Source organism: Pituophis catenifer, unplaced genomic scaffold (assembly GCF_029215685.1).
Source record: "Pituophis catenifer annectens isolate HBS135680 unplaced genomic scaffold, rPitCat1.0.hap2 SCAF_2, whole genome shotgun sequence".
Lineage (NCBI taxonomy): Eukaryota > Metazoa > Chordata > Lepidosauria > Squamata > Colubridae > Pituophis > Pituophis catenifer.
Window position 1 is genome coordinate 196,705,094 of NW_027256882.1, and position 14,129 is coordinate 196,719,222.

Genomic DNA, 14,129 nt, shown 5'->3' on the forward strand with positions numbered 1-14,129 from the left:
GAGGATTGAGGTAATCTGATAACGGGAAGATGGACCTCTCGGCTAGCAGCAAATATGATAACATAGCCAGAGTTAAGTTTTGTTTTTACCTTAGGTATCGCTTTCCTAGAATTCACGTGATTTACTGTAATTGGTAGAATGTGAAACCTATATGGAGACTATATGGATGCTTTTCTATTTCATGTATGTAATATGAGATGTGTAGCCATAATAACGCCTTCTGATGACGCTGTATTTTGATAACTAATAAAAGAGATGGCAGGCTTTTGTTCTTTGCTATCTCATCCCGAGAAACACCGTGTCTGTGTTTCCTCTAATCTGGACTACTCATGAGGAGCCCGCCAGATGATTGCAACAATAAAATTGGGAAATTTTATTATAAATTTATTAGAATTTTATTGAATCCTAAAAAAATTGGAGAAATCAGGATTTCTTAAAGCACAATTCATTTTCAAATTCATTTTAAAGCACAAGACATTTTCAAGTCAACAAATTAAACATGTTACTCTAATATATATATATATATATATATATATATATATATATATATATATATATATATATATATAAATTTACAAATGTTTTCTTATTGTTCACTATATTGCTATACATCTCTTGGTCCAGATTTAAACTATTTATTCAAAAAATGAATTAATGCACTTTAATCAAAATTAACATCCTAAAAAATACAATTAAAAATAATCACAATTGACCTGGCTTATACACAGCTGAAAATCTCTATAATAATAATTGAGGGTTTTTTTAACTTTCTTAAAATAGAATTACAAAATAACTGTGTTATTTTGTGTTATAACTGTGTGTTTCTCAATTTATACTGAATTACAAGAATGTATATTTTCCTGCTTATAGGAAATTACTATCAGGACAACTCAGAATTTAAATCAATTGGTTAATCATAAAAAATACGGGAAGCAATTTATGGAAGCTACATTGGAAAAAAAATCGGTGTCCAGGAAAACATCTATGTTTGGTGCCCCCCAAAGAAATCCACTCTGTCTCTTTCCCTCTGTCTTCCTCCCTCTCTCCCTCCAAGCTCACATATTGCAATTTAAGAAAATGCGGGGATATAGAAGAAACTTACAAAATTGAAAAGAGGTTTCTGGAAAATATGTACAATGTACACTATCATGGTTCCAGGTTACTTAAGATGGAATTAGCTCAAACTATTCCGGTCTCTTAGCCTGAAAAAGAACTGGAAACATAGCAGAGCTATATTTATTTCCCATCATGGTGAGATGATCTAGAAGGATGTTGTGTTTTGAAGTAATGAAAACTTCCCTGAAGAAAACTGCCTCAATGTTTTTTTTTTTGTTAGAACAGTTGCAATCAAATGAAAACACAAAGGATTCTAAGTAATCAATATTGTTCGAGAAAAGCACAGTGCGTAGACAACAGAAAGAACATTTAAAAAGCTTTGGGTAGATTAGGATTTTAAATATTATATTAAAAAAACCATTTCTGGAAAAGATGATGGTCAACAGGAAGAAAATGGCAATGATCATAACTTTGTATTTGTTTACTTTATATTGGCTTTATTTTAGTTCCAGTTGAAATGATGTATTGAATCAAAATAAATTGCAGTACCTAATTGACTAGCTGGAACTTGAAAAAATTAAACAGGGTTTATTAGCCTAGTTGGTGCTGGGATAGAAGATCATGAGGAAATTCCAGATTTGTAAACTAAACAATAAAACTGGGGGAAAAAAATCTTAGAAGGTGGTAATGGCATATAACTCCCATACCACTGACAAGAATTTGTCAATGTATAACATGTCTCGTAATATTCTCTTAAATTCATTTTATAAGGTAATTTTGAGATTTCTTTCATAGTTTTAACAAATAAGAAATCCAATTTATTTGTTTGGTCAAGAAAATCCACTGAAAATAATTTTGAATACCAGGAAATATCAGAATATATCCTTTTCTCAAGTGTGTTTTATTTTATTTACAGTATTTTATTATATGACCTTTGCATATATTTTTTGTGCTTGTCATTTTTTTCTGTTTTGCTGAGCTACTAAAAAGCAGTTTACAAATTTAAAATATATAAATCTGAACAAAATGTTTAAACATACTGTGTTTTTTAGAAATATCATCTGATTAAATGACAAACTAGAATTATAGAAATAGGCCTGAAGACAATGGAAAATGAAATCTTATTAAGCCAATTCAGAAATCACTACTTTAATTTCACAGATTTCAATAGCTTATATCATAAAGTGAAAGACAAAGAATAATGGTAAGTCATAAGGTATCTTTATATTTAAAATATATGAATGTTTGTGTTCCAACATGCATATATGTAATTCTCCTCTATTAAGATCTTGATTGTACATGTGTGTTTCACACCAGCTTAATCTGCTATTAGGAAAAAAATCCTGAATAAATTAAAACAATAAATATCAAAGCAAACTAAAGCAAAAAAGAGCACATTGTTTTAAATATATTTCATTGTTAAATAAGCTTTTAAAGAGGTTAAGAAAGTAGGTAGAATGTAATCTGATATTTTATATATTTCAGATTTATGAATGATTTCCTCGTTGGGTAAGGGTCTAATGCAAATAAGCATAAAGGAAGCTGTCAGCTGCATTCTGCTTCAGCCAATAGTAGCAAAGCTCCATCTTAGCTGTACCAGAAGCTGTATTAAACAGCAGATCAGCACTGTTCCAGCATCTTTTCAGAAAAGAGGTACGTCTATATCTTTTTTAAAAAAATAATGCCTTATAATTAGTCTTATTTGCAAAAAATGATTACATTTCAGAAAATCAGAATATGTAAGACCTCTTATTGATGCATTTTTAAATTATAGTTGTTTTTGATTCTGAAGCTTATGAGCATGGTGGTTAAATGCAGAGGTGCTTGTCTTGTGATAATAGAGAATCTTGCCATCTGTGCATTCATGAAGAATTGATGACCATCCATTTTAAAAAGAGACTAACATACCCAGTAATTGTAAACTAGATCTGAGGTTCTATGTTTCCTAATAATTAATTTCATTTTGGGAGGTAAAATTTAATAAACAGGACAGTGTATTTTTAAATGGTAGCAAGATTTTAATTTTTTTCCAAATTTATACAATCATTAAATTGCAAAACCTGTCTTATTAACCAAGCCAGTAAACTGATCTCTTCATCTAGCCTTGCCATCTGGCCATTGTATAAGATGAATCAGTAAGTTGCTGACATGGACACTGCTTCAAAGAAATCAATTTGGTTTGTAGCCGTTTAATAAATAAACTTCCCTAAATTCAATTCCATCTGAACTAGCCACTGGTATTTACATATGTAAGTTATTATATATACAAGTAATTTGTTTTACATCAGCTGATAATAGTGCAATGTTATTCAGACATAAAACAGAAGATTAGTGAGGCTTGCCCCCTTCCCACATATATACAAATGATTTAAGATCGCAACCAAATTTACAGAAGTTTCTGGATTTTATTCAAAGCTTTCTTCTAAGAATTCTAATAAGGATTATTTAAAGCAATTCAGTGAACTTCAAAAATAGCCTTTTATTCTTTGTATAACCAAGTAAAATTTCATTCTTATAATAATAACCACTCAGTAAATAGTACCTATTTTATTTCAAACCATATGTCTAGCTAGTACTCAGCTGCATAGATTATACTGAAATTTCTAACTCTGACAGAACATGGTTTGTTTCAAAATTTTAAACTCCCAGTACAAAAATTGCCATCATGGATACAGAAATATATATTATATATTTAATTAGAATAAGGACGGAAATCCATTTATTTTTATAGTTAAATAAGCATAAGCGACCCTGAATACAAACTTTAGCCTGAGATTCTATAATACATGTCTCATCTTATCAAAGTAAGATTTAAAATAAAAATGAGTAATGATTATCCTTATGAAAAACTGCCTATTTTTAAAGTCAGAAATATTATATTTCCTCCTTAAATACTGAATTCTAAACATTCTGAAATGTGTTGTCTTTTCACTTTTGCACACTTGTAGAGCTTAATATTGCAGTAATATTAAGTAACAGTAATATTACCACCAAATACCTGTGTCAAACAATTGCACACTGTCAAAAACTAATATACTCTACCTTTTCAACCCAAATTAAATTTCAATATTCAGGGATCTGTTTCCCAGAAAAACATTCAAAATTAACAGTTCTCTTGTATCATGAAACAGGCTGGTTTCTCTTATTAGACAAAACATACCTGAAGACAGCTGTTGCCAAGATAAAAACACAGCTGTAGAAGTCAACTTTAAGGAGACCTTACGTTAGCTAACTTACACCTTTCTAAATTCCCTCACTCAAATCTTACTTTAAATATATTCTAAATATTTTGACACATCAATGTTGCTTCTAGTAAATCCAAACTATATCTGGAACATATGCAGTTGTTCTGTAAATTCTATAGTAAATTTACTGTAACTTTACAGTAAGGAAACTACTGTTGCTAAATGGAATACATATTCCATACATACATCAGTGCATATTACTGCTGCCAAAGAGAGAAAGAACCAATAAGGGAGTTACAAGTAAACATACATGCTACTCCTGTCCTATAATTTTATAAGATTTTTATATATCCTTTATATTGTATATCTAGAATAATAGTTGAATATTGCTATTCTAGATATACAGTCTAGAAACCAGAGATTTTTCTTTAGGGATTAGTGGACAGCTAGAAAGAGCCATGGAACTTTCTTTTTATATATGACAATTTCAACAAGATTACTTATATGGTCAAAACTGGAAAAGTTTGACACTGCCCACAATATGGGGATTGTTGGTGAAGATGACGGAATTTGCAGAGATGATTAAATTAACTTCCTTGATTAGAAAAAAGACAATATTTATATTTATGGCTACCCTTTTACAAGTTTTTGCATAAAGCCGAAAAATCCACTTATAATTTATGGTTTTGATTAGGAAAAAAAAGTGGATAGTAGGAAAAAGTGAGCTTTTAAAATCATAGTAAGTTAATTTTCTACTAATACTTGTATTTACTGTAGTAGAAATCAGAAGCTTTTTCTTTCTATTTTATTCTTTTTGTTCTGCACTTTTGTCTTTTTCTTTCTTTGCTTTCTATATTCTGTATGTTTTGTTTTGTTATCTTCTCTTTTAAACTTACAAGAAAATTTAAATCAAAAATAGAATAACAATTCATAGTTTTGTTTCAAGATAGTTCAAATATAATCATCTTGTAGGCTTTTCTTCTTGTGAAGCTTTTTTCTTCTTTGCTCCCCTTTTAAAATTTAAAGTATAATGTAGATTCTCCTTTCATTGAACTTGAATTTGAACTGGGTCTTCCTGTGCCTAGTCCAACACTTTAACCACTAGTCCATATTGGTTGGATTCCAAGTTTTGAAATGAAACTGTGTGAAGAAAATAGATAGGAATATTTTAAAGTGACTTAACTAGAAACATAAATGCCTTGAAAATTCATACATAACATGAATGGTTCTATCTAGTGGTCATACAGATTTCTGCCATCCAGATAAAGTAATCCTAGGTTGAATTTATGGAGAAGGTTGTTGATTTTTTTTTCTCCTCTTCCATTCACAAGTAACAATCTTGTTTTGGCACAGAGTTCTATGTGGGGGAAGAACAAAAATATTCATTGAGATCTGGGAAGACTGAACTTTTCTATACTTTTCTTTGTTATGTAGCAATTCTCTTGCTTTTTGTGGTCCAGATATTGTAGCTCATTAATTTTCAATGGAATAATTTGAATTATTCCATTGAATGGAATAATTAGTTTGAATGGAATAATTCGTGAGTCTCCTTCAAATACTCCATTTTTGTCAGTCCCCAGTTGATGATTTTGTAACAGTTTAGCTGGAGTTTTTTACTTATCACTGCCTGGCAGACTGACTTGATCATAAAACAAAGCTTTAAAAATTTTCTAGCATTTTCTTTTGAAGGAATTAGCTTGACACTTGAGAGAATAATGAGTGGAATAGATGGTATCAGTTGGCAGACATAATTATTAAAGCTTTAGACCATCATGCTGTGCATGTATCCTATTTATCTTCCTGATCCAAATGGAGGAGATGCACAGCTATGACTGGGAGCCTTTCCTGGGAGGAAATTCTACCATAAGTTGCTTTCTTCCCCTCCCACCAACCTATTTACAGGTTTGCTTAGACTTTAGAGCTACCCTATGAAGGGAATTATTGTCCTAGACTGTAAAAACAATCTAAGACACATCTAGAAATGGGATCTGCTCTAGAACATTCTTCCCTTAGAAAATTGCAATTCTTGCCTAGTACAGTAATTGGAAATAATAAAAACTGGAAAGGAATCTACTTACATTACAAAGTAGTGTTTAGTTTCTTTCTGAAAATTTGAATTGTTTTTGAAAAACACTTTCATGGTCTGTAATTCAAATCTAAACTTTTTAGGAAAGGGCAAATATCAATTTGTAATAGCTTTCTTTTTTCCCTTTGAAACAATTCCATGATCCTACATGGCTTTTCATTCTGCTGTGAGTGGGCAGCTCTTTCCTCAGTGTGTTTTTTCTCACAGCTTCTAGTTGGAAAAAAAAAAGTGAAACAGCAGGGTAGGCGTGATTAATAGGGCACTGAACCAGACTGTAATCTGGGACCTCTCAATTATATTACATTCCTCAGGCACTTAAATGGACTGCTTTAAACTCTCCACTGTCTTATAACAATGTGGCTGATATGTATCGGAAGAGGTCATACTGGGTGAGACATCCTCTGGCTCCTGGAATTAGGAAAGGACATTTGGAGGGCCAATATTCACAGCATCATCTGGATGCCTGGGATCAGAATTATACATGAAAAGTAAAATACTGCTAGAAAAAGCATCTTTATTTAACTTTTCTATATACTTTCTTTCAGGTATAATAAATTAGAGGCTTGTACGTAGCTTTCAAAGCTTATATTCCTCTTTGTAGTTTTGATTTAAATAGTAGCTGGAAAGGGGGAAAATTATGTAATTCGATATGAGTGACATTGATCTAATGCTGCTGTTATTGTTCTAGCAATGAGTCCATAAAGAGTTAAGTACTGTAGTTTAAGATGAGGTGAGCAACTTATATGCATCCTCCCAGTAGCCTTTTATGTGACTGTTGGTACCCACAACATCCCTGTCCTCTTCCCACATGCCTGTCCCTCCTGGTATTATGATGTTGCCAGCACTGAATTGAAAGGCACTGTTTCTGCAAGCCCAGCAACATAGCATCGTCTCAATATAGCAGCTTTAGAGCACTGCTGGCAAACTGAGATTTTTCAGAAAATCAGGATAGTGAACGTTTAGCTTTATCAATGCCAAACTCTTTGGCTTTATCAATAAAGATGAAACCAGAAATCAGCAATTGCAATACTGCAGCATTGGTAAGTCCATTTACATCAGCAAATGTCTTCAAATGCTTCTTCAAAAAACATTTTGAAAACGTAATTCGATACTGTGATGATTTATCTGGGAGTAATCCCAATAAATTCAATACATTTATGTAGTCATGTATACAATTATGCTGTGAGCTATAAAGAACCACATTCTCAACTAGAACTGAATTGCAAATTATTCAGAATGAGTATGACTGGCATGCCAGTCAAACACTCCAAAATGAATGCAGGCAGCAGCTTGAAGGTTTTATGTTATTATTGTAAAAAAGATCAGAAGCAGAGATTGTTTATTATCTAGCTCTTCAGGCAAAAAAAACCTTTCTACTGGTATTTACTGCAACAGCTTACTTGCTAAATGAATCAGAAAACTGATGATGATCTATGAAAAAATTGACTTGGTGACCCTTTACCACCACCATTTTAAAAAGCAGGGCTTTTGTTTTGCTGCTTTTAATGGCTGTATTCTATTTGTTTATTCTTTGGGAAAAATTTGGTACCAAAATGTAAATTTCTCTCTCAAAAAAGAAGGTAAATTACTCTAATTTCTATCTCTAAAGCTCCAAAAATCGCTCAATATGGCTAAAAAACTAATTTTGCCCTTCAAGGGTTGTCATTGTCTTTCTGGTGATATCATCTGAAAACCTCCCCAGAAGGGAATTATGGCCATCGACCCTGGGAAAATTGTCTACTTGTGTTTTATAAAGAAACATTTATGACAAATAGCTTTTTCAGTTTTAGTTTGTTAGTAAAGGAGAAAAGAACCCTAACTATTTCTATATTTTAATTTATTGCAGAGAGAGAAATCAGAGGAGTTTCCAAACATGGCAACTTTCAACATTAGCCGCTGGAATGAAACCACATCCCTCTATCAGTATCTTGGCTTTCAAGTGCAGAAAATTTACCCTTTCCATGACAACTGGAACACTGCCTGTTTTATCATCCTGGTCATATTTATATTTACTGTAATATGTTTGGTGGTACTAGCCTTTTTATATGAGCTGCTTGACTGTTGCTGCTGTGTTAAAAACAAAACCATGAAAGACTTGGACAATGAACCCAATCCTGTTAGATCTATGATGAACAGCTTCAGAAAGCATGAAACGGAAGTGGTGTAGTTGTGGAATGATCTTCAGCACCAGAAACAAACATATGTTCAACATTATATTGAAGCCTCTTGTATTTTAGGACCAAGCAATTCAGATCCTGTTTAGCCTTAAATATCGCTATTAGCAGTCCCTTTTTTGCCAATGGGTAGAAACCTGAAAAGGTTACAAAATACTTGCTAATGGTTAATGTCACTATGTGGTGTGAAAACAGAGGGTTGTTTTGTTTTATAATGAACTGCTGTTGACTAGTACTGATTAAATAAATTTTTGTTCATCTAATGAATTGCTTTTTGCTTTATTTAAAATGCAGTCAGAATAAATGAAAGCATATTAAGATACCACAGAATACAAAAGCATCATTTGCCATGCAATCAATTTGATTATATCTTTAATGTATCAAAATAGAAGTTTGATACTCCATTACCTCAAACAAGAGACTATGCCAACACAGGGTTCAAAATAATCTTTTACAAACCTGTTAAATATTAGATAAGTAAAAGATATGGATTATTATTAGTTGTACATCAAAACACTTTTTCCCTGTGCTTAGACACTTCCTAGTTTCTTAGCAATTATATTCCCCATAGTTAATTATACAGTGATCATGTCAGCCCGACACAAGTACTGATAAAGTCAGCTAAGAAGCAGAGCCAAAGAAAATGTTAATGCTTCCTTATCCAGTCCAACTTTTAATTTTTAATATTTAATCCAATATATTAAAAACCTATAGCAAATATGACAGTAACCTTGTTCCCTTATTTTGATTTAAAGTGAATATTAAAAACATGGGACTGTCATCAAAACAGCAGCTATACACCGAGTCCTCCATGCCAAAATCTATGCTATATAGGCTATCAAAATTTGGGATTATAAAATGGGGCAGCAGTCCTTTCTCAATTTTAGTCAGCAGAAATAATTCTTATCAAATCAATTTAGGATTATAATTCCTTGGCCACATTATTCTATATTACGTCTACCACTTATGTTGCTTATTTCATCAGCCTTGAATAAGATCGTCAGTATGAAATGGAAGGAGAAAGCAAGCAAGCACATTTATGCAACAAGAAGTCACAGAATGGTAAAACTTGTTTTTATTATATAACAGTTATTTGTTTGTGCTACTGCAAAAATCAGCAGGACTTTTGACTCACTGCTCCTAAATCAATTACAAAAGACTCCATCAGAAATCCCAAGATCCAGAACATTCCCAGAAAAGAAAAGACACATGCCTGAAGATATCTTAGAAATAGACAGTTAGGTTAGTGTTAAAGGAACTTTTAAAAAACACTAAAAAATATAATCAAATGCAAATTGTTTGACCATTCCACTCATTGCACAGCTAGAAAGAAAGCCCACCAAGTAAATAAGTATGCACAACCTAAAAACATGGGTGGTCCTTGCTTAATATCCTTGCTTGTACAACGTTAGACACATTGGTTTATAAATTACCTTGTTTTTTAAGCTTCACATTTCTCTCTTTTTGAGCATCTCACCAACTGCATTCAACCACAATTTTCTGCTAACTTTCAACACTTTAATCTCTTTCTTCATATATTTGTTATTTCTTTCTCTCTATCAAACCACTTCAATATGTTTCTTTCATACTGGTTATTCAGTGCTGTATTCAACCCACATTAATCAGCACCCATTTGTTCTTAATGCTACCTCTCCATGTTTCTTCATGTTTGAACAAATACACTTAAATAATTCCTGTCCACTAAATTTAATTTCCTTTGTTTTCTTTCATTCAACTTTTCTTTCATGCAAAATGTTCTATAATTCAAATCTATTCATGTTATTGCATGTATTTTCAAAATATGCAAATAAACTTTCTTCCTACTGAACAGCACAGGTTTGTTGTGGAAACCCTTGTTCAATATAAAATTCAGCTGCACTTCCGAAATTTTGTTGTCACCTGTTGTACCTTTTCAAGCAGAATTCTATAATTTTAGCATTTATTATTGGTACTTTTCCTTTTGCCTAGAGCAGGGATGTCAAATTCATGGCGTCACGTTGTTGTCACGTGACATAGTGACTTTTTCCCCCTTCGCTAAACAGGGAGTGGGGATGGCCAGCGTGTGATGAGTCCAGCCCATAGGCCGTGAGTTTGACACCTCTGGTCTAGAGGAACAATTAGCAGCATTCCCCAACTATCAGACACAGATGCAGTCTTCACCTATGTATTAAACAAATCCTGCAGTCACACCATGAGCAAGTCACATATTTTAACATTTCTTGGGTTAGAGCTATCAGACATGTAGCCTTACCATTTTCAACTTTCTTATGCATTTATGACTTCATTTTCATTATTTTTGTCTTGGTTAGTTATATGTACTGTATTCAGCTCAATTTCACACTTCAAAATATCAGTTATTACAATGCAAATCACTTACGTATTGGTTCATTTCAGTTTCTTCACAAATTATTTCATTGCTTAATTTTTAAAATCTTATTCAACTGGAAACTCCATGTTTAGCCCTCTTCACCCATTTCCAGAATGTATTATTTCTGTTATTGCTCTTATGTGCATTTTTTTTATCCATAGCTTTTTTCATCATTCCACCAAGAATCATTTTCCTTACTTCCCATTACCATAAGTATATATTCTTTCCTGGCACTCAATACCACAATTCTGATTACTCTACACAACTTCCACATGAACTTTTTTTATTGTTCTCTTCCATTCCTTCTATTTTTTATATTTGCTCTCTTGTAGCTATTATACTTTCACTTCTTTCCTTTTCTTCCAGAACACTTCTTTTCCAAGATCTACTCTGGGAAATGCTCTATTCAACATTCAGAACCTCTGATCAATTTTACACCCTTCACTCAGTCTTTCAATTTTCATCATAAATATTCAAACCAATAATGCTTGTAGATTTATACTCTTTATTTTGTCATATGTGGCTAAATATTTACATAATTAAAACAAACATATTTTTAAAGCAGAAACTGACCCAGAGTGTTGGGGACAATATGCTGATGTTGTAAACCACTCAGAGTGGTGTAAAGCACTGTGGAGTGGAATATAAATCCAAGTGCTATTGCTATTCTTGGGTGTCTGAATAGTCTACTTCTTCTCTACTTGTTTTTCTCCCATCTGTCCAAGTCATCTTGCAGAGTAATTTTTTTCCTGGATTCATGTGTAATGATTTTTTCCATAGTCATTTCTGGTTCTTCCATTAGCATTACACACTGGAGCACAACATACAACTATCAACAATTCATGGATTCCAACTTTTATTTGTATCCATAATTTAGATGACATTCATCTTTTGACATACATTTTAGCTCTTTCATTCATAAAGTTATATCTTCATTTCACTGCAAATGTTCATCAGTTCCACTCCATAAAATCTGATTACCTTCAGATTATTACATCCTTCATTTTTCTCTTAGTTTCAATACAAATTTATTTTTATACAATTTATTCATTCTCATGCTCTTTATGTTCTTTACATTTACATACATTCCTAGTTGTAATCTTCCAAATGTCAGACTTGCCAACTGATGACATATTTATCTTCATCACCTATCGTGGCCAATTAAGACTTTTGCATAACGATTTTAGGTATGTTAAATGAGTAGAGTAAGAATAGACTTTGTTACCAGCCACAATCACAATCATGCTACACCTAGCATTCCCAGCAAACAGTAACAGCAATGGTTATCAGTTTTCACATGCATTTTGGTCAGCATACCACATCCAAAAATTCAGTTTTAGGCCAATATGTTCACCTTATTCTATGCCAACTATCTATGCAAGTCAGCATGCTATTACCTGCACCCGTCAACCAAGAGGTACATACATCAATTGCTTATCTCAAATTTCCCTCTGCCCCTACTAACCTGTATTTGGTTTTGAACTTGATGAACCACTCTGTTCTACTTTGGCTTTCTTCTTTTTAGAAGATGAGGAATCAGAAGAAGGTGCTGGACGTTTCTCTACAGCAGGTGTACAGAGTGCTCGTTTTTTGAAAAGTTCTCGTTCTCGTAACAAGTTTGGATCCATAATTCTGTCACAGAAAAAAAAAGACACATAAATATTAACACACCAAAATCATTCTTAACTTAATATTGTATGTTTAAAGCTCAAAATAAAAATGATTTATTTTTAGACCCTGATAAATCTATGCTTGCAAAAATGCAAAAATATTCCACTTTAAGAGGTGTAGCATTCTCCAGCTGTAATTACACATATTTATCAAGAAACTCAACTTGGTACCCACCAGCAATTCTGAATTGATTTCCATTACTTTACTTTATTGGTTTTTCTGGCAAGAGTTGATGTGCATCAAAATATGCAAAAGAACTGGATATTTTAAAACTTCTCTCATTATCTCCAAACAACAAGAGTAGGAAATTTTAGAAGCCAAAGTTAAACTTTAAAAAAAATACTTACTAAGAAGAAAACTAAATTATCAAGTTCTAAAATCCAACAAGAAACTGAATTGGGTAGCAGGAAAGGGATTTTTATTTATATTAATTATTACAGCAGTTATACCAAAGTACCCAGATGCCTCTTTTTAAAAAGATGCAAAATAGAATGAAACAGACAGACATAGACAGATACACACACACTTATGTGATGCTTTACTTCATTATCTCCAAGCTCCAAATTATACTAATTGGAGACAATTACAGACCTATATATTCTTACTAGCCTATTTTCTTTGCACTTTCAGAAAGATAATATAAAACTATAGTAATTAAAGTAAATAGATAAATTTTTACCAATTATGCTTAGCATTAAGTGTTTTTCAGGGAAGCATCAAATTTTTGCTTACTATAATTTTGACTCTAAACAGCATATTATGTTCATTTTCATCACACATAATAAAAACCAATTACTTGAAAACAAGCAAAAACTTAATAACATTTAGAAAAAGATAACATGAACAGATTTGGAAATTTCTGGATTGGAGAGATTTTTTTCTTTAAAACAATTCTGTAAAGTAGGTCTGCAATAATCACTGTGAAGTTGAAAGCAGCATCACAGTAGAAGCCATTTGAGTTACTTCCTTAAACACTACAATGCATCTATTGCATTTTTAAGACATATATGATCATATTTCCATATTTTTAAGTAATTGCTGTATAGATTCAAAAGAAAATATTTACATGAATATACTGCATTAAAGCAGTATATTAAAGGGGCGAAAACAACAGTAGCCTGGCTGACATAAAATATTAAGGTGTAAATCATATTTTATATATAACTGGGATCATACATGATGCTAAATTTGCTTTATCATAATCTGTAAATTCAAGTTATGTTTTTCATTCCAAATTTCATTGAGACATAGAACTTTCCAAAATCTGTTGTTATCCTTTTTAAATTGTCTTTGGATTGCTCTATCTGTATGGTAGAAGTTTATGAAAATAAAGCTGATTTATAGAATTTAAAAGCTACATAACACGCTGTTGAATGATTTTCATAGCTACAGTAGATTCATAATAGGTACACAAACTGGAGCCTTTAAGGTGATAATGAAGCAATTTCCAACAAGCCAGCAAGCAAAAACAATAGTGATTGAAGCTGGGAGATAAGTGCAATGGTATCCAGAGGGTCTATCTGTTACTATCTGTAACAAGGATAGTAATCTTTGAATATAAATATGCTTTCTCAAAATAAAGGATTGCC

The 14,129-nt window shown here is 32.1% G+C and overlaps 2 protein-coding genes across 2 annotated transcripts in view; one reads left to right on the plus strand and one right to left on the minus strand.

Annotated features, from left to right (window-relative positions):
- Positions 1–14,129, minus strand: part of GTF2E2 (general transcription factor IIE subunit 2) — a 35,207-nt gene that overhangs the window by 19,616 nt on the left and 1,462 nt on the right. The window contains exon 2 of the mRNA XM_070935407.1: positions 12,335–12,501. Within this exon, the coding sequence (XP_070791508.1) occupies positions 12,335–12,497 (163 nt within the window). The 5' untranslated portion in view covers positions 12,498–12,501. The remainder of the gene's footprint in view (positions 1–12,334; positions 12,502–14,129) is intronic.
- On the plus strand, positions 8,201–8,494 carry SMIM18 (small integral membrane protein 18). The gene has a single exon (XM_070935406.1). The coding sequence runs from the start codon at positions 8,201–8,203 to the stop codon at positions 8,492–8,494; it is 294 nt and encodes a 97-aa protein (XP_070791507.1).

What these genes read in the sequence shown, in the direction of transcription:
- SMIM18 (XM_070935406.1), top strand. Translation starts at nt 8,201, where the DNA reads ATGGCAACTTTCAACATTAGCCGCTGGAATGAAACCACATCCCTCTAT.